This window comes from Branchiostoma lanceolatum, chromosome 8, assembly GCF_035083965.1.
Source record: "Branchiostoma lanceolatum isolate klBraLanc5 chromosome 8, klBraLanc5.hap2, whole genome shotgun sequence".
In the NCBI taxonomy this organism is placed as follows: Eukaryota; Metazoa; Chordata; class Leptocardii; order Amphioxiformes; family Branchiostomatidae; genus Branchiostoma; species Branchiostoma lanceolatum.
In genome coordinates this window covers 10,901,889-10,926,300 of record NC_089729.1, presented here as the reverse complement: position 1 = coordinate 10,926,300, position 24,412 = coordinate 10,901,889, and the positions used below count along the sequence as shown (strand labels likewise).

Here is a 24,412-nt window from a genome sequence, read left to right as displayed (position 1 = left end):
AGTCGGAACCGCGAATAGGCTTATAGCGGGGGTTAAACTTTGACCTTAGACCATAATGCATCACGAATGAACATGCGCACTCGAAACTAATGAACCTTTATCGAGGTCGCAGAACACAGTATTAATGGGCGACCCCAGTAGTTCGGGTATGAAGTAGTGCGTCACATTGCTTGAAAATGCCATAGTTTTTCTTCTGTGCACGTTAGCGAGGCTGAAACTGCGGTGAATGGTAGAGGTATACGTCAGTTTTGAGACAGTACGAGTTTGATTACGATGTTTGTTCGGTCGGGTTGGAATCCCGCCTGGATTTTGTTAGCGCCCGACTACTGTAAGTCGCCTGCAGTACGGTGACCTCCGCTGAGGGTCATATCAAAGTGGCGTTTAAAAGAGAACGAGCCGGCAAATTTAACTTCAAGTTGCAGATATTTTGTAGATTGAACCTTGAAGTCAAGCATATAAAAATCTGGCACCCTAATTGTGAACCTTTCTATAAATTTTCAATCGTCGAAACATCTCACCTTGGGATCCTTAACTATATAAATCCCTATATAGGAGAAATACTGTGGTCTGCAACCTCGACGCATGTGAAAGAAGTGTCACGCACTCGGTGTATCTAAGTACCATCAATTCAATTATGTCAAACTCAAACTGCACCTTCTTCCGTTAGCTTGACACGTGGAATGACCTCGTTGCAACCGTAGCCGGGGAGAGGGTATCACTACGTGTGAATGATGGAGACGTTCGAGAGCAATCGTTCACCTCCGAACCTCCAAGGGTCAGGTTTGGAGGGCGACTTTACCTCGGAGGAGCTTTTGTAATCAAAAAGGATTCCTTCTTCAAACATGGTATTTCTTGCCTCTTTATTTTCCTTGTTACTTACGTGAAGGAGGTATTGTTTTCATTACCGGTGCGTATGTTAGTTACCGTGCTTTGACAGTGGTGGTATTTGGCTGTGGGTAGATGTTGCGATACCAAAGATGCACGGCATTTGCATTCATCCTAGCGACATTTCTTGTCACTGCAGTGGAATTCCCAGTTTTGAATTCTAAACCTCTTGGGATAGGAATGATGATTCTAGAATGGACTTTTTTTCTCTCTATGCATTTGATTGCAATTGTTTGACATTGAATACTAGAAATATGAATGGCCAAAACTGATAAAAATGAAAATTGTCAATATGATTTAGGCAAGCTAAATTCGAAGAATATTGCATACCAATATGTTGCTGCACTTCAAATGTGCTTCAATGCATTTGTCAAGACAGCAATGGTAAGAAAATTTGCATGGTTTTCGTGTACGAGAATACCCCTAAATTATGTTCATTGTTAGACTATTCTTCTTATGAATTTCTCATATTAACCTGCAGGATTTCAAGGGAAGATTTGTGAGTTTTGGCTGAACTACCAACAGTACAGCCTGAAGGAGTACGCCTGGAGCGGGGACAGGATTCCAGTCGAGGGGCACCAGTCAGCAGATGAAAAAACAGGTTTGTTTCTTTGTTTCTTTGCTTTAATAAGATGTCCGTTAGTGTGACATAAAGAAACACTATTCTACCTGGCGGTGGAAAACTACGGGATATTGAAGTTCTCCTATACACAGCTATATTGCCTGTCAACGTATTGGTTGTCTGTCTATCTATCAAACGCAGAAATGTCTGCGGTGGTTTTATGTTCGCGGTTTTCGTAGTAAGCTCTTGGCCGCGAACCTAAAACTACCGCGAATGTTTTGCCCTCCTATCTCTTATCTACTGTTGTCTCAAACGAGAACTTAAAACCTCCGTGAACACTCCATATTCTCCCTACCGCTAAATTAAAACCACGCGAACTTAAATGCATTTACAGTACGTTCCTGGGGTCGCGAGGATGCAATGACTGGAGCTATACTCGTCGCCGCGTGACTGTAGCGCTGCTATTGTTTTAAACGCGAACTCAAAACCACTGCGAGCACTCCATTTTCTCCCTACCGCGAAATTAAATCCCTGGGAACATTTCTGCTTTTGCAGTATGTGATTCATCTATCCGTTGCAGCAGCGTAAAGACGGAGTTTGGTCATTTTCTTTGATTGATTTGCAGATCTGGTTGCCGCTTCGCTGTTATTTTCCGGTCATGAGTATGCAGAGATTCCTGTTACATCCCCAGCGGCTACCAGCGGGTCCTTTACCGTTTCCATGGTACTATGGCCGTCGGAGGGGGATGGCCTGCTGTTTTACAACGGGGGGACGGAAAAAAGGACTTATGTCATCCTCGTCCTCAAAAATAAACGTGTCATCCTTTACATCGGCTTAGGATGGGCGGATGCGATGGCTACCGGTGAAGAATTGACAGTAAGTACATTGGTCAGTGCATCTGTAGCTTAAGTGAAAATCCTACAATACTATGCTGAATATACCTCAAAGTGAAATTCTTACTTGTTTCACATAAGTCCGTCATAGTTCTGGGATCTTCCACCGTTTGCAACCTTTGCCGTACTAACGCATTCTCACCTGATGATTGAATTATATGACTTGAATTAATGAATAATGCTTTTCAAACTGACTTTCCTGAGGATAGATTTCTAAGAACTTTCAAAATTCAAAGCCCACTAACTCGCCAATTTCTGCACATTCTGTTTGGGAAATTTAGAACACTGATGTCATATTATTGATAATTCAATCATCAGGTGAGAAATTTAGAACACTGACGTCACATAATTCAATCATCAGGTGAGAAGGCGTCAGCACGGCATAAGTTGCAAACAGTGGAAGACTTCAGAACTATGACGGACTTATGTGAAACAACTTGAAGTAAGAACTTGACTTTGGAATATATCAAGCATATTATAGTAGGATTTTCAGTCTTTTTGTGTAGCTTTCCTTTAACTGGTAGCAGTCTCACAGTTGCAAATATTCACTTCAAACGTGGTCACCCAGAAACGTATTAGATATGCTTATTGCAAGTACATGCCCCGGAAGGCTAATTGCAAGTACATAATACATGGGTATAATGGTAAAGATAAAGAGCTATTAAGGACTAGTTTCTACTACAGTCAACTACTTACTTTGACATTCTAGAATATACATCGATCCAGTTATGTTGGGTTTGGCTTCTTCTTTTAGGCAGTGGAAGGTGAATTTACCCGCTTCTTCAAAATATGTTGGTTCCTTGATTATTATATGATTATTAGTATAACCAAAGTACAGTTGTATTTCTGCAAACGCTTTCGATTAATGATATAATTCAGCTTGTGCATCAGAGAAACCAAGATGTACCAAAAAGCGTCCATGGCAAAGTGAAGAAAAACAATATCTTACATGATTTTCCTTTTAATATACTTGTAACGTTTTGTTGAAGAGATTCATCAGTCACGTATAATCACAGTTACTAGAATATTCTTCAATCAGTGACATTTTGAAGGTAACAAACACGTACCTACAAATTGTCGACGTCCACTGTACGTCTTGTTCACGGAGTGACCTAGTCTCGCGAGAACACGAGACTAGGACGAGACTAGGACTAGGACGCAAGTCTCGTCCTTGTCTCGTGTTCTCCCGAGGCTAGGTCGCTCCGTGAACAAGACGTACAGTGGACGTCGAAAATTTGGAGGTACGTGTTTGTTACCTTCAATATATGTCACTGATTAAAGAATATTCTAGTAATTGTAGCATTTTGATGTCAATATCAACATAAAAGCAAGGATGATGTCAAGAGTTCATGAACTTAAAGGTATGCAATTTTTGGCATGCGTAGTTTTTAATTCAAAGTGATGTACCGATGGCATATTTCAGCTGGAGCGCTGGAATCACATCCAACTGTCAATTACAAAAAGCGGGGATTGGGTAGAGGTTCGAGTCAACAGCGGACCGGCAACCCAGTTGTGGGCCGGTGGTGTGGAGTACTATCCGCGCGACGCGCTCTTTATAGGTGGCGTAACAGAGAAGGAATGGAACGATTGGATTAAGGATCGGTTCGTCCCAGACAAGAGGAGTTTCAAGGGTGCCATCTACAGTATGAACGTGTACGGCGAGGAGATCAAAATGACTGACGTGGCTCTACAGAGACGAGGACAGCTGATTAATTCAGCTACCATATCGAAAGCAGGTAAAACTAGCAAGAATTTGTGCTACATGTAGTTCAGGTTTGCTATGTAAGTCTAGCGATTACGGGGTCTTTTTATAAATATGAATTGGTATTGAATTTTTCTTTTTTTATTTGAATTGAATGTGCGATAGTTGTGTGCCGATTTTTTTTAAATAGAGAGAACGCTAGCGACCCCAAAGAACACCCCTCCCAATAAAATGGTATGGCGACCCTGTGACGTCACAATTCAAGATGGCCGCCACCACACATGCCAACGGATCCAACAAAGGTTTTGCTACGCAAACCTGTAAAAATACCCCTCCCGTCAAAATGTTCACACCTAACATAAGCGACCCCAAAAAACACCCCTCCCAATATAATAGTCACATCCAACAGGGCGGCCCCCATCATTGCAGGCGAAAACAGAATGAGCTTTGCTATCGCAAACCTTTAAATATGAAGAGTTGTGTCTTTTGATGTAGAGAAACTGGATACAATAACCGCAATTTGTATGTGATGGTTGGTATTTATCTACGGACTGTGTGTTACCTTTTTGATTGTAAGATATTAACCAAGCACCAACCCTTCATTATCTTCGCCGAGAAGATTATGTTTTTGGTTACGCCAGCTGTTGGGTGGGTCTGTATGTATGTCAAGAGCATAACTCGAGAAACCTTTGATGGATCTTCATGATTTTTTGTAGGTGTGTAGTGGTTGTGCAAAGGAAGGTCAAGTCCGAAAACCGTTCACCTGGCGTTTTCCAACAGTACTGCAGTGGACTTAGCATGTTTGTGTGTTTTTATGTGGGCAAAAAAAAGTGACGGAAACGTTGGTGGATCCTCATGATTTTTGGTAGGTAAGAAGCGGTTGTCGGAACCGAGGTCAAGTTCGAAAATAATTCATCTGGCGCTTAAAGGGGCATATTGTAGAATCTGGTGGGCAAAAACTACAAGTAATCAGAATTTGAAAGATCAACACTAAGATTCACATTTGTAACTTATTTGTCACTTATTTCCAACCGTGATGATTCCCGTCATTTTGTCACATTTCCACCATTAATAAACGACGCAAAACGTGTAAAATTTGGTTCATTTTAATATTCACTTGCGTCCCGCAAGTTAACATGCAAATACGTTATTGGTAAATGGCGGGAATATGATACTTGCATCAGTCGGTAATTTTAGCGAAGCCTGAGGGGCAAGCTTAATAGTATATTTTAGGCCCGATTTGCAAGAATTCCCAGAATTCCACAGGAATTTCAGGAATCCGTCCGGCCAACTCTGTGGATGCCCTCCTGTCACTTTTTCAAACTTGATACCTCATTAGCACGTCTGGCATCAAGGCACTCAGCTGTCGATGACAGATGACCTACTCTTACGTGGTGTCCGATTTCGTACTGTCCGGAGTGTGTCAGGGAGTTCACCGAATCTAGTATTCTAGCTTTGAAAAGGGTTTGCGCGTCCCAGTTGATCTAGTATCACAAGAACGTGCTGAACATCATGCCTCCCACCAAAAAACCTCTGTGAAAACCAAAACTTGAGGAGATCCAAGCATATAAAGAAAGGCAAAGTTTTAAACGAAACGATAAATAACTTGGGTTACCGCTTGGGCAGTCTACACTGAACGCCTTACGGGGAGGCGTGCGGTGTCGGAAAAACAACAGTAGCTCCTCGAAAACACATCCTACAGAGCTAGAATAACAACCAAAACGATCATAGGAGCCCCAGCATACCGATTTTCTAAACTTCCGGCCTAGTTTCTCACCCCACCTATCCAACAATGCCAGAGAAAAAAGACACTACAACGGGAGTGTACTCCGGCCTTTCCACATATGCTAGGAACTCCTCGAGTTACATGGTGCCTTTCTATATCTGCTTGGCAGATGCCTTTCTAATTTCTAAGTGCGTTTTGCACAATATTATGGCAGAACTAAGATCTAGAGTGCTACGTTGGTACTTTCCTTACAGTGAAGTAAGATCAATCCAGACACCTTCGCTATGGCAATAATTTTTAATTGCCACACTTATTGATATTGTTCGGCGCAGATATGAGGTCGTGGAACTCTAGTTTCTTTCTTTTGTGGGTGACTAAATGAAGACTTTACTAAAAAAATACGCTTGTCAAGCACTCCATGTTTTTAAAAGTCATTTTAGAAGTTCATAGGGTTTTGCCTTTTTTTTAAGGTGTGATTTTATTTGACTCATGTACAGTAGCAAGTAGAAGACAAGTTATGGATCTGGCAAAGCATTGTTTTCGATCCTAGAGAAAATACTTTATTCCACTTATCAATTCAAGGATTATTAATCCATAGACAACCGTATTTCTTGAGATTTTGGTCACTGTCTCGGGTCAATCAATCAATAAGTTGAAATTTCGGTAGGTTTCTTTGAGGAATTTGATGTGTAATAGATAACAAAGCATTAATGCCAACTTGACAGCGTTAAGAAACCTATCACTACTAGCCTCCACTGAACAATATGCTGTTAGCTAAAACAACAGTATCAAAAAGTACCTGTATGGAGTGTTTTTATTGTACTTACAGATTAAGCGTCGAGGCATTTTTTTATGCAATTGCATTTGAAACATTTTCTGTCAATTTTTATTCTCATAATGATGGACGTCTTTAGCTATACTAGTATCTAGTAAAAGAAAATAACGCAGTATTAAGTGTAATTTGAATGTATGTATCTATATTGTTAATACCTGAATATTATCGTAATGTGTATGAAAAATTCTGTCCCTACATTTCTTTTAAACTTTTGAAAATGTCGTACATAAGTATATATAATTATTTGTAAATAATTGTAAGAAGTCAAATAATGCCATGAGACAATCAACTTAGCCTGAGTACCAACCTCCGTAGTGACCGCTGGCTCAAAAGAATTCGCTTGCAAGCGAATTCTTTTGAGCCAGCGGTCACTACGGAGGTTGGTACTCAGGCTACAATCAACTGTGTTCCCAGTTCAATTCAGTACACTTGTTGCTCGCACTGCGGAACTGTGATATCTTTAATCAAATGAAAATAAACCAATCATCATCATTTCTAACAGGTCCAATGCGACATTTCTTTCCAGCCCACTACAAAGAAATTGTAGCTTCAGAGGGTTCAGCTCTCAGGCTACGATGCGACTACAGTTTCATTGTGCGGCAACACGATTGGAAAGCACACGTGATTTGGATGAAAGGAGACCGACGACAACACGAAGGCGAATTTGTCAACATAACCAGTGGGGTAAATGAGCATATAAGGCCACGCACAAAGACAAAATACTTCAGTCGTATACTTTAGTCGTAATCATTCTTATTAGGGCCTCACTGCTCACTTTAATGAACGACAATGCCTTTAGCATTGTGAACTACTTTTGAAACGCAAGTGACAAAGAGAAAGTAGATTTTACGATGTTGATTATATTCTTTAAAGACGAAGAACTAGTAAATCAAGTTAAAATGCTTGCGCCTGGTTATGACTCTAAACCATTACTTTCTTACTTTTATCTATGGATGCTAGCTTACTGGCATACTGTTGTTTTTTCTTCATCTTTAGGAACCTGGGAATAAATTTGTGTCCACACTACACCTGCGGGACCTACACCCCAGCATGACTGGCAGTTACGCCTGTCTGGTGGAATATGGCGGAAGGGTAGTCGTCCCAAACGCATACGGGTTTCTTGTACAACCACCATTTAAAGTTCCAGGTGAGATAATTATTTATCTATCTATTTCAGCTTTATTACATCACATAATGCAAACGGACAAAGGGAAACAGGACATATTCATTTTGTAATCCCAGTCCGGGGGAAAAAACACTAGCAGGGAACATATAAAGTTAACAAACAAAAACTTGGTGGAATCCACATAATGATAACAATGGTAACACTACTTATAACAATAATAATATCAAATATTATTGGTCACCAACACCGACAGAAGATAAATAAACCAAATTTAGTGGAAACCACATGATAATAACAATAATAATATCAACAATAATGATCAATATTATTGGACAGAAATTTAAATGTCATAGAATAGACACGTATGTGGGATTCTTGCATGGCAACCTTTCAAATCTAAGATGGAGAGGTTACCAAATATAATAGAAATACATACGTAGGGCAACCTCTTCAAATTCTAGTTGAGAGGTTGTCATAGTCATAGAATAGAAATGCATCCGTAATTCTCGTAGAGAAATCCATTCAAACTTTGGGTGAGAGACTGTTCTACAATAAACATGCATACGGGATTCTAGTAGAGCAATCCATTCAATTTTTGAGTGAGAGATTGCTCTAGAATAAAAATGCATACGGTATTCTCGTAGAGCAATCTATTCAAATTGTGTGTGTGAGATTGTCGTAGAATAGAAATGCATTCTCTTCGAGTCAGTTGGAAAAGAATCTATCATTAGTCTGTATTCTGCCTTTTTAGGACAAGCTATAGTCATAATGTTCTCCCTCCTGAAAGACTGCGTAAAGCTTATCGATTAACACGTTAGACTTACATTTGGAGAAATTTCAGTAATACCGTGTAAAGGAATAAAAACAAGGGGGTAAAAACATTGTAAGTAGCTTTCTCATCTAGCGTAATGATACCGAAGGACTACAAGAAATTCTAATTCTACTTCAGTCTATGATTGTAGGATAGGAATGTCAATTTAGAATTTAATTTAGGCGCATCAATTATTTTCGTCCGTTTTCAACCATACTGTAAATCGTACGAAACAGCTGCAAAATGAGCAGAAATATGCCATAAATTGCAAAAACATTTCGGAGAATGGATATTTACATCGTTGTGAGTGCCAAGGTACTAGGTCAATTCCAGCGTCAAAGAAGATATGAAAAATCCACAATCTATTATTTGGTATAACATACTGTGTGTCTAGTAATTTGTTCAACCTTCCTGACCACGTGGATTTCATAATGAAGACAATGCAAATTGGCCTCATGGTTACAATTACTTAGCCTCTATCAGGCCCCGCGGATGGCTGGGAAAATAGTAGAAATTGGCCAAATGGAGTGAATAGTATGCTAAGGGAGTCGGCTATGGAGAGAGGGCCCGATCTGCCATCCTTTGAATGAAACCCTGGCAAATATTCTCCCTATAGCCGGCGTAGTTATTCTCGTAGAGACTAACAATTACTGGCACAACACACATACGTGGCACCATGTAAACTGATGGTTATCTATTTTTACAGAATACAGGATGACACAGACCGATGCAGACAATCTAGCACTCGAAATCATCCTTCTGGTACTTCTGGTGCCTTTTCTTGTAGTCATCGGTGTCTGCTGTGCTGCCAGGATCCCCTTCTGCCAGAAAAGGTGAGCACAGTCGCAGAGAAAATATTCAGTCTGTACAATTAAGGGGGTTGGTCTGTACGACAACTTTGAGTTGTTCTCATCATCTTTGACAGCCTCCCGTTTTGGTTAGACAATGGTTTTGGTTAGTGGTGCGTACCGAAACCCCGGTTCCGGTCACCAAACATCGCCGTCACATTATGTGACTGTTGGGCTGACCCTAAAGTTATGGCTGCCCATAGGAAAGCATGTTAAGATGAAACAAGGCTTCATAAAAGTACTAACCCAAACTTCAATGTTAAAAATCCTTCTTCACTGGAAAGTCACAAGGGTCTAGTTGATAACCATGCAAAGAAAACAGAGGGTTGTACAGCTCAAACTCCGATGAAAGCTGTCAGTTTCAAAGAAACCCTACCTTTACGCCAAAAAGCAATTACTCAAACAACTGGATATGATTTTGGAAGTTGTTTGAGTAATTGCTTTTTGGCGTATCTTATTACCTGGATGTCTAATCTTCATCGACAAACCCTACCTTTGACCCCAGATTTCTAATGTATCCGTCCGCATGACCCAACAACTCACATCTATCCTTACGCCAACTAAAATGGCAAACCAAATAAATTTCAACCAAAATGGGAAAGCCAAGACTCTACCTGTTCCTTCGAACCCTAAGAGTCTCCAGAGTGGGCAAAAAATTTGAAGGAAAAGAAATGTTTTAAAGATTTGAAGTTGGGACTATAAAGGTTTTCTGCACTCTACTGCGCAACGCAACTTTGTGGTCAACCCTGTTGCTCTGCTACCATTGTTAATCCCTTTAAACTAGGGAAAGATTCTCACAAAAACATGTCTGCAGAACAACGTGTATATTCAGAACTGAAATTAATGCTCTCTATTCAGCATGATGACCTACATGTCGGGTTGTCTTTGGTGACATCTCAAGAGCCTTCCTATATATTTTGACGTTCCCCCGGCACACCGGATCATTTTCTCACATACTGCCGGCATTGTGTTTACCTGACAGGTCTCCTGTGATGCGCAATATTCACCGGGCTGCAGGCAAAACAAAGACTTTTCTTAGATCGAACATGACGACCATATCAGGAGTGGCGGCCATATCGGAAGGGGCGGCCGTATCGGAAGGGGCGGCCGTATCGGAAGGGGCGGCCGTATCGGAGGTGGCGGCCGTATCGGAAGGGGCGGCCGTATCGGAGGTGGCGGCCGTATCGGAGGCGGCGGCCGTATCGGAGGCGGCGGCCGTATCGGAAGGGGCGGCCGTATCGGAAGGGGCGGCCGTATCGGAAGGGGCGGCCGTATCGGAAGGGGCGGCCGTATCGGAAGGGGCGGCCGTATCGGAGGTGGCGGCCGTATCGGAGGTGGCGGCCGTATCGGAAGTGGCGGCCATATCGGAAGTGGCGGTCACTGGGGAACTCCCCCGACCCAGAACCCCCCCGGCATGGATAGGCCAAACACATCGCTAGGTTCCTTTGACGTCACCCAGATCTCGCGAGCAGTTGCGAGACTTTTTTATATCGGTAATGGCGGCCGTATCAGAAGCCAACAAGAAATGTTTGCGTCTTTTCCATCGCAAACTTCATGATTTATGGAAGGCTTTAGATTGTTAAGAACAAAACAGAGGATGTACATAAAGTGCTAGTTATTTTTACAAGTCCGGAACCGGTCCGGCGAACCGGTACGCACCACTAGTTTTGGTCATAGGTGGTTCCAAACTTTTCTCTTCTACCATTCTGCTAAATAGTACAGGTCGTCTAACATGAACCTAACTAATATGTATGCGACATATACAGTGAAATATATACAATACGTAGCTTGAATATACATAGTGGACAGAAGTGATAAACTAAGTTAATCCAGTAAAGTCAATTTCTCTCTTCTTTGTACATGTGTAGATGTATGAACAGATCATACTTCCTATGCAAGGGTTGTCCAGATGCGACAAAAATATAAATTTATCCGTTGAGCTTGGATATTTGAAGTATGGGAATGTTTCATTAACACATTTAGAAATATATACATTACAGGTTTCCGTTCCTTACAAGACTCCATGCGCAAGTGGTTGACAAGGCTGGAAAGAGCAAGATCGTCAGAAAAGCGGGAGAAGCGGTACAGCGAGCTGGGAAGAGCAAGATCGTCAAAAAAGCAGGGAAAGCAATGAAGAGCATTAAAACTGAAATGGTAGATAAAGCCGAGGGAGCAATCATGACCATGAAAACTAAGGCTGCTACGTTGGGAGACTCGGGCTTTATACAGCTGCACCACAAGATAGGTGCAAAGATACGCCCGAAACTGTACGAAAAGCAGGCCGATACAGAAAGTGCAAGCAAGGATGCAGATTCTTGTGAATGTTCTCCAATAAGCAAGAGTGTGTTACCAGAACATACGTCTTGTACCATGGTAGGCACAGGCACGCTTTCTCCATCGCCTTCCGGTGCAAGGCGGCAGCTTTCCATGGGGGAGGTCCCCGGTACACCGCCGTCGTCGGACTTTCTGATTTCTTCACCGAGCACTACTCCACTGAAGTCCAAGGTTTCGGCATCAACACCAGCATCTCCAGAACCGTTGTCTATTTCTACTCCGGAGATTTCACAAATAGGGTCTCCGGAAAAGCAAAAACCTGAAGGCCCTCCTCCTGCTGCAGAAACTCCTCAAGCCGCAGGGCCTCCTCCAGCTGCAGGGCCTCCTCCTGGTGCAGGACCCCCAGGTTCTCCCCCTGCTACAGGCCCACCAGGACCTCCTCCTTCTGCAGGACCTCCCCCCGCTGCAGGACCTCCTCCCGCTGCAGGACGTCCTCCTGCTGCAGGACCTCCTACCGCTACAGGCCCACCAGGACCTCCTCCCGCTGCAGGACCTCCTCCTGCTGCAGGACCTCCTCCCGCTGCAGGCCCACCAGGACCTCCTCCCACTGCAGGACCTCCTCCCGCTGCAGGCCCGCCAGGACCTCCCCCTGCTGCAGGCCCATCAGGACCTCCTCCCACTGTAGGACCTCCTCCCGCTGCAGGCCCATCAGGCCCTCCTCCCACTGTAGGACCTCCCCCTGCTGCAGGCCCATCAGGCCCTCCTCCCACTGTAGGACCTCCTCCCGCTGCAGGCCCGCCAGGACCTCCTCCCGGTGCAGGCCCGCCAGGACCTCCCCCTGCTGCAGGCCCATCAGGTCCTCCTCCTGCTGGGGGTCCACCTCCTCCTCCCCCGATACCCTCGAGCAGTAGGCGGTTGAGTAGATCTGACTATGGTTGACTCACCCGCGAAAGCTAGGCTATAGCTAGTCATGATTTTTACTTAGTGAGACCGCCGGGTTTTAGTAGGTAAGCACTATTGATAGGTAAGCGTATAACACTAGTATGTGTAGGTGATAACATGATTTACAAAACTTTAGATTCTGAATATTGTTAATAGTTCGATGGTTGAGTAAAATGAATTGTTGCTGTATGTATGTACATGCATGTTTATACCAATGATCTCGTTTAAGCTTGTGCTGGGTTATCTTTTTCTCTCGCTTTTGGGTAGGCCTTTGTTGCCATAAAAAGTGATTGAACTGTACGATCTCTTACAGTTTCTTTGACGCCGGGTCTGATGTTTGTTTCTTTGACTAATGAAAACGCTTTGATGTATCATTTTGTTTTCTTTAAGCACCATCTTTCAGTATAGGTGTAAGGAAATCTGTCAGTGAAGAGTCAAAAGTCTCTGAGTAACCAAACTATACTTCTTGTTCGTGCTATTATAATTCTGAACCAACTGTAATATCTGTTCTAATATCTGTTCTGGTGAACAAACTCCGTAGTTTAAATCCTCCCATGATGAGGTCAGTCTGTTCCATTCTGTGGTGGAAAGGTCGTGGCCTCTTCGAATGCAGGGTTGTCAAAGCCTTAAGACAATGTTCCGACTGCATTTCTGATGTTACATATAACACTTTCTCTCAATAGCCCAATTTATAAAGCAACGGGTATAGGGTTACACCACGGATTTAGGCGAAGTAAATGTAACCGTGATAATGCCTTGGATGTGCAGTACTATCATCTTAGATGATCCCTCGCCATCGATCTGCAGAACTTGTTGAGATTTGCATTATATGTGAATACTCGTATTTTCTAATGTACTGATTTGGTGACTTGGTGTCATCAGGAGATAAAAGGACACCTCCCCCCTCTCACTGGACCCGCGCCGCGTTGGTGCCCTCGCTGCGTCCTAGATTGAATTTGAGTTAGCCTTGACTTTACAATGGGAATACCATAAAAAACATACAAGTATGAGTAAAAAGACCCAAAATCACACAAAGCGCAATTAAAAAGATTATTTTTTAAATGGACGAAATTCGTTTAACGCGGTGTCAAATCACTCGGTCGCAGCGAGGTCGCCAGCGTGTCGCGTAAGAGGGGGCTCATGCCCCAAATCACGAAAGCCCATTCGTCCATCCATAAGTTATCCTCTTTCAAAGTACGAACGCACGGAGACAATGTAAAGAAAATACCCTAACGAAGGTAACAAAACAGTTCCGTCTTCCATCTGACAATTTCAATGGACAAACAGCTGAAATCAAGTGAAGAAACATGCAAACAAGATGGCTACTTCCATATGTTTAATGATCAAGCAAATGAACAGAACGTTCTGTAAACAAACTGATAGTTTTCAGACCTGCAACAATAACAGTATGGATTGGTCTAGTTGTCTCCATGAAAAATGGAGATATAATTGTGGGTGTGTCTGTTTGTGATTCCGGATTTTTGTAGTCAGCATAAGTGAGTGGCAACGACCTCAACGTCAAATACATGTTAGCCATCAGCTGGTATCCATCATCTTTGGATCGACCATTTTTAAGTTTTTGAAAATGTAAGAAACATGACCATTTAAGTCCAACACACCCTGACACCCTGAAAATGGACTAGAAGCGTTCGTATAGATGTTTTTTTAAACAAATTCAAGGTGGTGACAGAATTCAAGGACCCAGTGATACTTTGGCTAACATGGTCCGTCATCTTGGATTTTGAACAATGACGTCATCAAATTAGCACAAATGATAAATATTGAATCATTAAAGTTACAATTGGATAACATAAGATGATAATGATGTAAGAAAACAAGTGTGGTTTACCAAGAAATAAGCAGATTTTGTAAAATATGCCTGTCAGAAACCCATTGCCATGGCAACATGAAAAACGATGAACTTCCTTCATTAATTTGAAATTGTTGCTAACAATTCTATAGAAAGTTACCAAGTTTGTTGGCTCTAGCGTAAGCCTCTCAGGAGTTATGCAACATACAATTTAGCGTTGGCCTCAAAACCCCTTCCTGGTCTGAATAGGGTTAGTGAAAAATGTGGTCCCTCTTATATTTTTGCATTAATTATGATAAAGAGCTGGGCTTGTTCACACCTATACATGTCAAACTAAATTTTTTCGAGTCGCAAATCATGAATATTTCCCATGTAATATGCAAATAAGGACCTCGTTTGCATGAATTATGTCAGCTGATCATCTTTTCTACCCAAAACAACACAAGTCATTTAAAGTATGAAAGTGCTATGTTAGCAAAGAATGCTATTTTAGCATTTCCTCATAAATTCTGTAAATGAGGCTTTCATTTTCATGATTTATGTCTAGTAATGTCCACATCTACTAAACTTCCAAATGCTGTACAGAATGAAGTCCCCATCATTTACCATTATGGTGTTATAGTATTTTGCCATTGATCATGCAAATTAGGTAGTCATTTGCACAATTGATATCTTTTGATATTCCTCTCTTTCTTAGATACATAGTCACGTGTATGGAAGTCCTATAATGGAATGCATCGGATTTATAAACTTACCTCACTAATTATGCAAATGAGCTACTGATTTGCAAAATAAGCATACGAGCTTGTCAATCATCACTCAAGATATCATGACGTTTAAACTTCATTCAGAATCATGACGTTTTGTCAACCCCTTCTTGAGTTATTCCCTTTCAAAGTTTGAAACGAAATCGACTCCTGCAATTCAAAAGCCGCTATCTACCACTAAAAAATCATGACCACAGCATGTCCAGAACACGAGATATCAAACCCGGAAGTTCCGCTGCAGTACCATAGCAAGCCACTAGGGAGCCCAAATCTAATCATTCCGAGGTCTCAAAAAGACCTACCCACCTTCCAAGTATAGAGACAACCCATCCATGCATTCTCGAGTTATAGTGTTCACAGACGAAAGGGCACACACACGAACGCTAACGAAAATATAACCTCGGTGGAGGTAAATATTCCTCGACACGGACAACGGCCAATTGGCTGTTGATCAGAACTTCCTCGAAAGCCCATTGGCTACTAGTACTGGTGATGATGAAACTGTTTAGTACACGTTTTCTACCCTGATATGTCTGCATTGTCATCGTACACGTAAGTTCATGCGCACCGGAGGAGGACTGGTTAGTGCTCTTTAATGACATTATTTGTTAAGCCCCTGTCACACTTGCGCGTTTAAGCAATTCCGTGTGATTTCCGTATCAAATTTTGACAACACGCAGTTGTACGCTCAAAATATAAAATTTCTTGAGTTATGCGTGGCGCACATATAGCGTATGAGTAACGAAGTCAGCGTATGAGACACGTATGATTTGCATACGAAGTGCGCAGTACTGTTATCCTTGCAGCGAACGGCATAACATCATGGCCATGCGTTTATCACGTGAACACCACGTGCTGCTGATGTCGGGGAAATTCACAACACAAACATTGTTTTCTTCCATCGCGTCATGCAAGCGGAAGGACAAACATAGTGACTTTACTGTCATTTGTCTGTAGACTACTTTCGACAGTTACTGTACATCTTTTTCTGGTCTATGTTCTTCAAGCATAGCGCTAGAAGGGAAAAGACTGAAGTGGACGATAATGGGTATAAAGCCAAGCACAATTTCACATCATATACCCCAGTATAAATACATGCTCGCACGGTGTTAAACAGGCGGCGAAAAACTTACAGACCATGCATTTTTCTTGTTAGAATAGCTGATATTTCTGCCCATTGGTTTAACATTTGGCTCTGTCCGCGCGGTTAAATAACGTTTTTAATAAATCGGACGTTAATTGGTCATGTTACGTTACTGTAAAGCATACCTACGACGCTACTCTGTATAGTTGCATGATATTCTTAATGATCTTGGATATATTTCTTCATTATTTCTGCCTCTTGAGCAACAAAAATTACCTTAATCGCTGCAGTGAAGATGTGTGCCATGAAACCTCAACATCTGACTGCAAAGCAAGTAACCCCCGCAAGATAGGGAACAACAAACAAGAGTTCGGAGACCTCAAACCTTAGTGACATTGGTAAGGTGTTGTTGGCGTATAGTGTGGTTGTGTGTGTGTGTGTGTGTGGAAGTGAGACTGTTTGATCATCTCAACCGGATTTAATCTCAAAACCAAAAGTTCTGCCGCACTACCATAACATGCCACTAGGGGACCCATAATCTAAGCATTTCAAGGTCTTATAAAAACCTATAAAAACCTGTACACATACCAAATATCAAAACAATCCATCCAGGTGTTCTCTAGTTATCTTGTGGACAGACATCTCCGAAATAAACAATCAAGGATAAGCCAGACAGTGGTTCTGAGTGTGATTTTGCAATTGTTTGTTCAAATGACAAAGTGTCTGGGATTTTTCTTACCCTATTTAGCTGCTTAATATTGCTGTATCCACATTTTGATTATTGTCCCCCCCCCCCCCCGATGAACACAAAAAATATAACTCTCATACTGGCTGAGGCAAAATGATTTGTGACAATAGTGATTTTGCATAGTTGCAGTCTTGTGGTGTCATAGCATAATCTAATGGAAATGGAGGTCTAAGATATTCCTAAAACAAACAACTAAGTAAAACCTTTATGAGTCAGATTGACTGAGATAAGAACAGTCAACCTGTCTATGGCCACTCAATGGACTTTAAGGAAATAGTAATAGTAGACGGGTTGACACCATAGACATGTGTTTCTAATACCTGGCACAATAAAATAATATTTTCTTAGGGACCACCAAAAAGTGGTCACAACGGCCAGGTGGTCATCATGCAGAGGTAATCACTGGTACAGATTTGAGGTACATGTAGACACTGTATACAGAGTATACACCCTGGCAATTCATTCAAAATGGAATTGAATTTCTATGTTTGAGGTATATTGACCCATAGCAATATGATACGGACATACATGTACATATCACTGATCAACTGATATACTAAACACATAACAATTTGCATACATACATATCATTTTCCTGTATTGGCAGTCAGATCTTAAAAGACATTTGATGATTCTGTTATGTGCTGAATATTTCATTTCTAAATGAATAACATACTTCCTATGACTACCACTAAGGGTGGCATAGTATGGCGTAGGTGTTTGGTCCTGGTTTTGAAACCCCTAAGATGCCCTGACGTTGTGCCCTTGGGAAAGTCATTTTACACAACTTTCCCAATTTTACTCAGGTGAAAACGAGTACCTCGCTTCAGTTAGGAACATCCCTTGAATAAGACATTGAATGGAAGTTCCATGAGAACCTCGAGAACCCACCACACTTATCGCAAAAAAGTAGGTGTCCTTCCTGTGACCGAGTGGATCAATCAAATCTGTCTGGATATGCAGCTTGTACTCTTCAGTACAAACCTGGTGTGAGGCGGTTCACCAATACAAGCAAACAAAGTGAATCTTTCATAGTTACTGTGTACTTAGTGCTATTATGTCGTTAAATGATATTCCTGTATCCACTTTTCAATGATGTCTGCCTCCTGAGCTCGGGCCTTTAAAACAGAGGGAGGGTCAGCAGGATTGCTGGGTCGGAGGTCAAGGTGGTGCGCGGCGTCCTCCATCACTATGGCAATCAGGGAGTCGGACAGGGACTTTAGAACACACCCAGCTGACCAGGGGTCAAGGTCACCATTGCTGTGTGGGAACAGAAAAAATCAGTTACTATGCAATGGAAATCACAAAAGGTGGGAAATCTGTGCATTCTGTGTGTTGGAATACATTTCAAAACTGACCTGACCTAACCATATCGACTAGTACGTGTGTAGAATGATAAAAATTGCCATTCAGCACCAAGGACAGTGATAGGAAAGACTGCCACTAACAGTAAACCATTAATAGGCTTGTAGGTTCAACAGTTATGTGCAAGTAAACAATGAAATCTAATCCAAGAGGAATTACAAAGAAACAGAATGAACATTAACCCAGAGGTCCCTGTTCTGAACAAAGCCTTGTCTGAAGCATGTTAAAGAACCCATCAGTCAATCAGAGCTGTCACATATCACATATATTGTAGGTGAATAGTCAAATGCCATTGTGTCTCTATAAATGAGAGCCAGGCTGCAGGGAAGTGATCAAAGGAGCAAACAGAGCAAGAACAGTGAGGATACCAAGTTAGTGTGATACCTGTTATGCCCTATGAAACAGAAATAAACAGCACCTGAAGATGATGTTGCTGGCTGCACTGATGTTCCGACCCCAGTACTCTGTCACGGCCCAGTACGGCCGCGGTCTGACCTTCCACCTCTGGTAGCAGGCCTGGGAGAACGCCACCAGGTCCCACGGGATGGCGGGGAACATGTCGTTCACACCGTCAGAACATATAGGCTCGATCTGCTCCGTACAGGCCTGGTGAATAAAAGTATATCAGTTGTGTGAAATATATCTTTAGCAGTACACAAAGTCTGATTGATCTGATTGTACAATTTGCAACAAAATAATTGACTCTTGCCTGTAACGTGCTACAAAACACAAACAGTACAGACCTGGTGAGAAAAAATACATCTACTACATGGAAGACATCAATTACAGTCTCAAACAATGCCCTACTTATCATCATGCATGTAATCATCTGACATACTCTTTTAAAAGTTGAAGCACATATAAAGTTTGACCTCCAATACAAGTTGTCAGACATACAAATGTACTACAGTACCTATCAAGTCTGATCCATATTAGATATGTTTCAGTTCCAATCAGTTTCTTCAAGGCAAGGCTAGGCTCGGGCCACCTACAACTCTTATTTCAGCATTCAGCAGTAGCTTTTCTGCACCATACAAAAACTTGATATTACTGTCAAGCCTGTGGCTTGATCCCACGACTGCCACTCTCCCTCCAACCAATGCTACAACAAGTTGACCCCAGCACACTGCGAGGAAGGCCTCGGGGAAGATGTTGGCAGGTGGACAAAGGATTTCAAATTGTCAAGTTGGAATTTATTTTTCATAAAACCAAATGTCATAACAGAATTGTGTCAACATCAGATGTACAAGCCAGTTATTTCATTTCAGCAAGGAGATTCTCTATTTCAAACCTCCTTGACTTCACAAGCAGTGGAAAAGACTGTTCCCCTATACCTGATACTGCCATGCCAGGCCACCATAGTACGGCTGTGAGATGTCCAAACAGACTGCTTGTCCTGTGAAGTTGAAGTACAGCTTTGTCGCTGCTGCAACACCAGACAGCACATCCTCATGACTTGTTATCAGATGACAAGCTTCCTACAAAAAAACAAGTTTCAATATTGACAATAAGATGTGTGCCATCTTTTTCAGCTTCAAGCATCGGCTGATCATTGGGATATACCCCACCATATTGGGTACATAGTAAACCGATCCAATAGGCAGCATAGTATTACTGATTACCTTGGTCAAAACAAAGAAATTTTCAACAAAGCGCAGAAATGAAGGATTTCCAATAGCCCAAAGTAATTTGCTTATTCTAAAGAAAGAAAGAAAGAAAGAAAGAAAGAAAGACATTTTCTTATTGTTTAAAAAAGAAAGAGATCTTCTCATTGTTAAAACTACCAACAGGAACTTTTATGAACATCTAGGAATGGCCTACAGACTAATTAAGTGCCAAGATGAATACCTTAACAGGCCATGCAGGCAGTGGTGTTAGGAAGTCAGCAGGGTAAGGGTAGTCTGTCAGGGCGTATATCATCCACAGGTTCACCAGCCAGTTCACCAGGGTAGGCATGTCGTCTGCAGCGAGAGGCTCACAGAGACGGAACATCGACGTCAGATTATGGCGGCCTGCGTCTGTTAGAAAACAAGAAAGTGAAACGAAAAGCTGACACCACATGTCCATATAGTCACATGATTTAGCTGATTGGTCTCTTGAATTATGAGCAAAATTATTTGCAGTAGGTCATAGTCAAAAATTTGATGTGCTAACACAATGTGTTGGAACTAATAACACGGATGAATTTTCATGCTGGAAAACTTCTCATTTCCAGAACTTGTAACATACAGTCAAACTTGTCTATAGTGGTTGCTTAAGGGACTGAACAAATTTGGCCACTATAGAGAAATGGTTGATATAAAGAACGATTGCAATGACTGTACCTGAGCAATGTTCTTTGTTTCTCAACTCTGTTGCATGTTTCTGAAGTCAGGTACATGTAGTACTCTCTCCACTTTCATCCCAATGTAGGACAGCTAATAATATTTTATAAGCCTCTACTATGTGCATTCTACTTTCAAATGAAATATCACCTGACAATTTCTAAACATTCTTTTAAATCAGCAGCTTTAACTCTCTCCCTTGACCTTTAACCTGTGTATGAGAATTCGGTGCTAAAAGTTAGGTTACCTCAGCAGAGACATTAACCTCCAGTAACATTAATCTGCCAGGTTCCATAAATCCACCACTTTGAAAAACAGTGGGTTTGAGAGATCTCTAATGCAGCATCCCCCAGGTATGCAGAGTTTAGATATACATGACAGTGTATTATGCTGGGGGACGTTGGGTTGGAGATCTGTTTAGACGTATCATTTCAGGGTGGCGGAAATATGTGCCCTGGTAGAATTATGTTACTTAGTAGATGTTAATTTTTAAAACACCAGACCTGTCTTCCCCAAGTCCTGGATGACGTCCCAAGAAGACCTGATGCGTTCTGGACAGCCCGCTCCCGACCGCTGGAAGGTTCTGGTGGCGACGTGAGAGTACGCCTCGCAGTCTGTGATACCTGGGTACTGGAATATAGACGCTGCAGAGGCAAGGGACCTGGACAGGGCAGAAGACAAAATACATCAATGATGGAAATTGTAACAATGGTCCATTCAAACTGTAGAAAGATGCTGCCCATGAGAATAATCTAGTTGACTCTTAGCTTTATCAAATACAATATAAGTAATTCTTTCTCAATGTAAGAACAAATGAGATGTCAATTGAGATGATACATGTTTCGATGAGATGTTGATTGAAAGAAGAGTTGTTCCTACTTATGTTTGTTTGTTTTGCATACCCAAATACTGGATACTACTACTACCACTACTACTACCTGGTAAACTGCCCAATGGCGTAACACACCAGGATTGTACTGAAGAGTACAAGCTGCACATCTGGACAGATGTACCAAGGATTTTTGTGTTGTAATGTCAGTGTTGAATTTAATATTCTCTTTCCAGTAGAATCAATCTTCAAATCCCAACTCTCCCTCAAGATTTACATGTTCAAAAGAGCCAGCCTGCAATTCCCTACCCTGCCACTAGGTGTGGATACTTCATCCGTATCCAAGCAGCGAGCATGCCTCCGTAGGATCCCCCGAAGGCAAAGACGGGGCTGTTCGCGGCCCCGGGGACGGTTTCCTTCAGGTGGGTGATCAGGACGGCGAAGTCTGCCAGCGCCTGGGTCGACGTCAGGTAACCCAGGTGGGCGGGGTCCTGGTGGGGAGAATTTAAATATAGATCAGTCAGTAGAGAAAATCTAATAGAGGTCAAACACAATGATTAAGTTTCACAGCTTTGTTCATCAAAATTCTTTACACACATGTGGACGGGCTGAGAGAATAGGTGGTAATGCCTTTCTAGCTCTCATCCTGGAAATATATACATCTAATTGAACATTTTGTGCTATTCGTCATTAAGCTTTGGTCAACAGTCTGATGGCTGAACATTCCCTCTAAAACCAACAACAGTTCACAACACAAATTACTTCAAACATCATCAGGACCTTTGGTCTATTGTCAGGATTACAAACCACTGTACCACAGCTTGATGTCCAACAAACCCACATTGTAACTGTCCATGTAGGGTCCTGAAGGGGACACAAAGCTTTAACAACCTTCCTCCATTCAACCCTGTATCTTCAGAACATTAATCTGAGCTTTAATAAAAAAATGATTACCTTAAAAGACTCCTTCCCGTAAGGCAAAGACTGGCCGTAGTAGCGATGCTCTGCAAAGATGACCAGCGCACCAAACCTGGGTGCCATCTCTATTAACAACCCCTAGGAATGAAAACATATTGCATTGTGTCTGCACAGTTGTTGTACCTCATCTACTGTAAAACCAAATTGTCATGTTGAAATCTCCAGACACATATATTATACAGGTCTACTGGATCCTAGAGCAGTGCTCATTTCTGGCAGGAAATCTAGTACAGTATATTGTGTAACTAAATACATCAACCTAAGTCATAGATCATTATAAATTCAGCCGAATATTTGTATTACAAATTAATATATTATGACAGAAATAGACATGAAACAAGAGCATAGATCTACCAGACATGATAAAAAAGAATCTCAAATGACAAGTAACATTACAACTGCAGAAAGTCAGTTACTGGTAGGTTAAGTTAGTGCTTTCAAAATGTTGCTTATGGAATCTGGAAACATGGTAATGTTCCTTACTGTGTTCTTAACAAAGTCTTCGATATCCCCTTCATTCCCAGTGTAGAAGAAGATTGGGTCTCCATCTTTGTAGTAGGTGTCATTGACCAGGTAACGGAGCTGGAAGGTGTCTGAGTTGGCAAAGCTGAAGTGGTCCACCTTTGGGAGAAAACACAGAGTTTGCCTTGAGTTTTACCCTAGAAATAGTCCAATAGCTTAGACAATGTTGAGAGGGACACATGTACATAGAATTCACTTACCCACTGGTTATCCTGTTTTATAAATGCAGAAATTACATATTCTCTCTCACACACACACACACACACACACACACACACACACACACACACACACACTCTCTCTCTCTCTCTCTCTCACACACACACTCACTCACATCTACACACACACACACACACATACACAAACGCATGCATACACACAATCTACATGCATATGCACACACAATCTACACACACACACACACTGTAACATACACACACACACTGTAACACACACACACATACACACACACTCAAACACATGCATAAACACATGCATTGACACACACACATAATCTACTCACACACGCACACATATCTACACACACACACACACACACACTGAAACAGGCCATTCGACTGGTGACCTCCTCCAAGCCTTACAAGTGACAGAATGATCAGCATGGTGATAGCAGTCACTTCAACAGGAAGAGGGTATGCACACACACAATCTGCACACACACATGCACACATATCTACCTACACACACACAAATAGGCATTGCTGCTATAAAACGTTTCACCACACACCAGTGACCTGTCGGACGACATTTTCGCCAAGCCTAAAGGAAAACGGTGTTGCCCTTAACCTCACCTGTACTTCAACATAACGGGTCTTGTATCCCGGCACGTCCGTACTGCCATCACCAACATTGCACCTTCCTTCACTCAACACAAGATAGACAAGGAACAAGCTAGCTAACGAAACCTTTTGGTCGTCCATGGTGCGCAATCGTATGGCAGGCTGCTGTAAACAGGTCAGACCGGTAGTTCAGGTTGTTAGCTACATTTGGCCTGCAATTTACTCTTACCCTGCCAGGAGTCGTTATTATTGGTGAAGTAACAGGGACACTTAGTGGAAACAGTATAAACTGCAGTAAAAGGCTAACTGGCTTCACAGAAGATGAAAAGATTTTGTACTCTTTGGTCAACTTGTAACGTTGACCAAGTATGTCCTCGGAACCACGTGGGTAAGCTAGAACTTAGAAGTTCCGTAGTGAATGCCCTCCTCCCTCATACGACACACATTAACTATTTCGTGGAGGAAGCTTCTGCATTTAGTGTTTTCCCACCATCTTTAGAATCATGTGTCTATGAGTAAGTTTCTCCAGCACCAGTTGGCATTGAAATCATAATGAATCACTTTTCGTTCATAATATGGTT

At 42.0% G+C, this 24,412-nt stretch overlaps 2 protein-coding genes across 2 annotated transcripts in view; one reads left to right on the top strand and one right to left on the bottom strand.

Moving 5' to 3' along the window:
• LOC136439947 (uncharacterized) overlaps nt 1-12,975 on the top strand; it is a 31,359-nt gene extending 18,384 nt beyond the window's left edge. Inside the window, exons 17-24 of the mRNA XM_066435634.1 lie at nt 668-845; nt 1,367-1,486; nt 2,073-2,323; nt 3,764-4,076; nt 7,130-7,287; nt 7,600-7,750; nt 9,247-9,373; nt 11,389-12,975. Of these exons, the coding sequence (XP_066291731.1) occupies nt 668-845; nt 1,367-1,486; nt 2,073-2,323; nt 3,764-4,076; nt 7,130-7,287; nt 7,600-7,750; nt 9,247-9,373; nt 11,389-12,601 (2,511 nt within the window). The 3' untranslated portion in view covers nt 12,602-12,975. The remainder of the gene's footprint in view (nt 1-667; nt 846-1,366; nt 1,487-2,072; nt 2,324-3,763; nt 4,077-7,129; nt 7,288-7,599; nt 7,751-9,246; nt 9,374-11,388) is intronic.
• Nucleotides 12,976-13,925: 950 nt separating this feature from the next.
• LOC136439945 (lysosomal Pro-X carboxypeptidase-like) lies at nt 13,926-24,074 on the bottom strand. Its single transcript, XM_066435629.1, has 9 exons — nt 23,844-24,074; nt 22,993-23,130; nt 22,486-22,587; nt 21,841-22,022; nt 21,206-21,363; nt 20,227-20,396; nt 19,713-19,856; nt 18,797-18,984; nt 13,926-18,273 (listed from the first exon to the last, which is right to left on the bottom strand). Exons 1-9 carry the CDS (start codon nt 23,970-23,972, stop codon nt 18,069-18,071), a joined length of 1,416 nt encoding a protein of 471 aa, XP_066291726.1. The 5' UTR covers nt 23,973-24,074; the 3' UTR covers nt 13,926-18,068.
• Between the last annotated feature and the right edge of the window lie 338 nt (nt 24,075-24,412).

What these genes read in the sequence shown, in the direction of transcription:
- LOC136439945 (XM_066435629.1), bottom strand. Translation starts at nt 23,972, where the DNA reads ATGGACGACCAAAAGGTTTCGTTAGCTAGCTTGTTCCTTGTCTATCTT. An exon ending in CCAGGACTTGGGGAAGACAG is followed by an intron (nt 20,397 to 21,205) that starts GTCTGGTGTTTT and finishes GTTTTCTAACAG; the next exon opens with ACGCAGGCCGCCATAATCTG. An exon ending in TGCCTGCATGGCCTGTTAAG is followed by an intron (nt 19,857 to 20,226) that starts GTATTCATCTTG and finishes GTTTTTTTGTAG; the next exon opens with GAAGCTTGTCATCTGATAAC.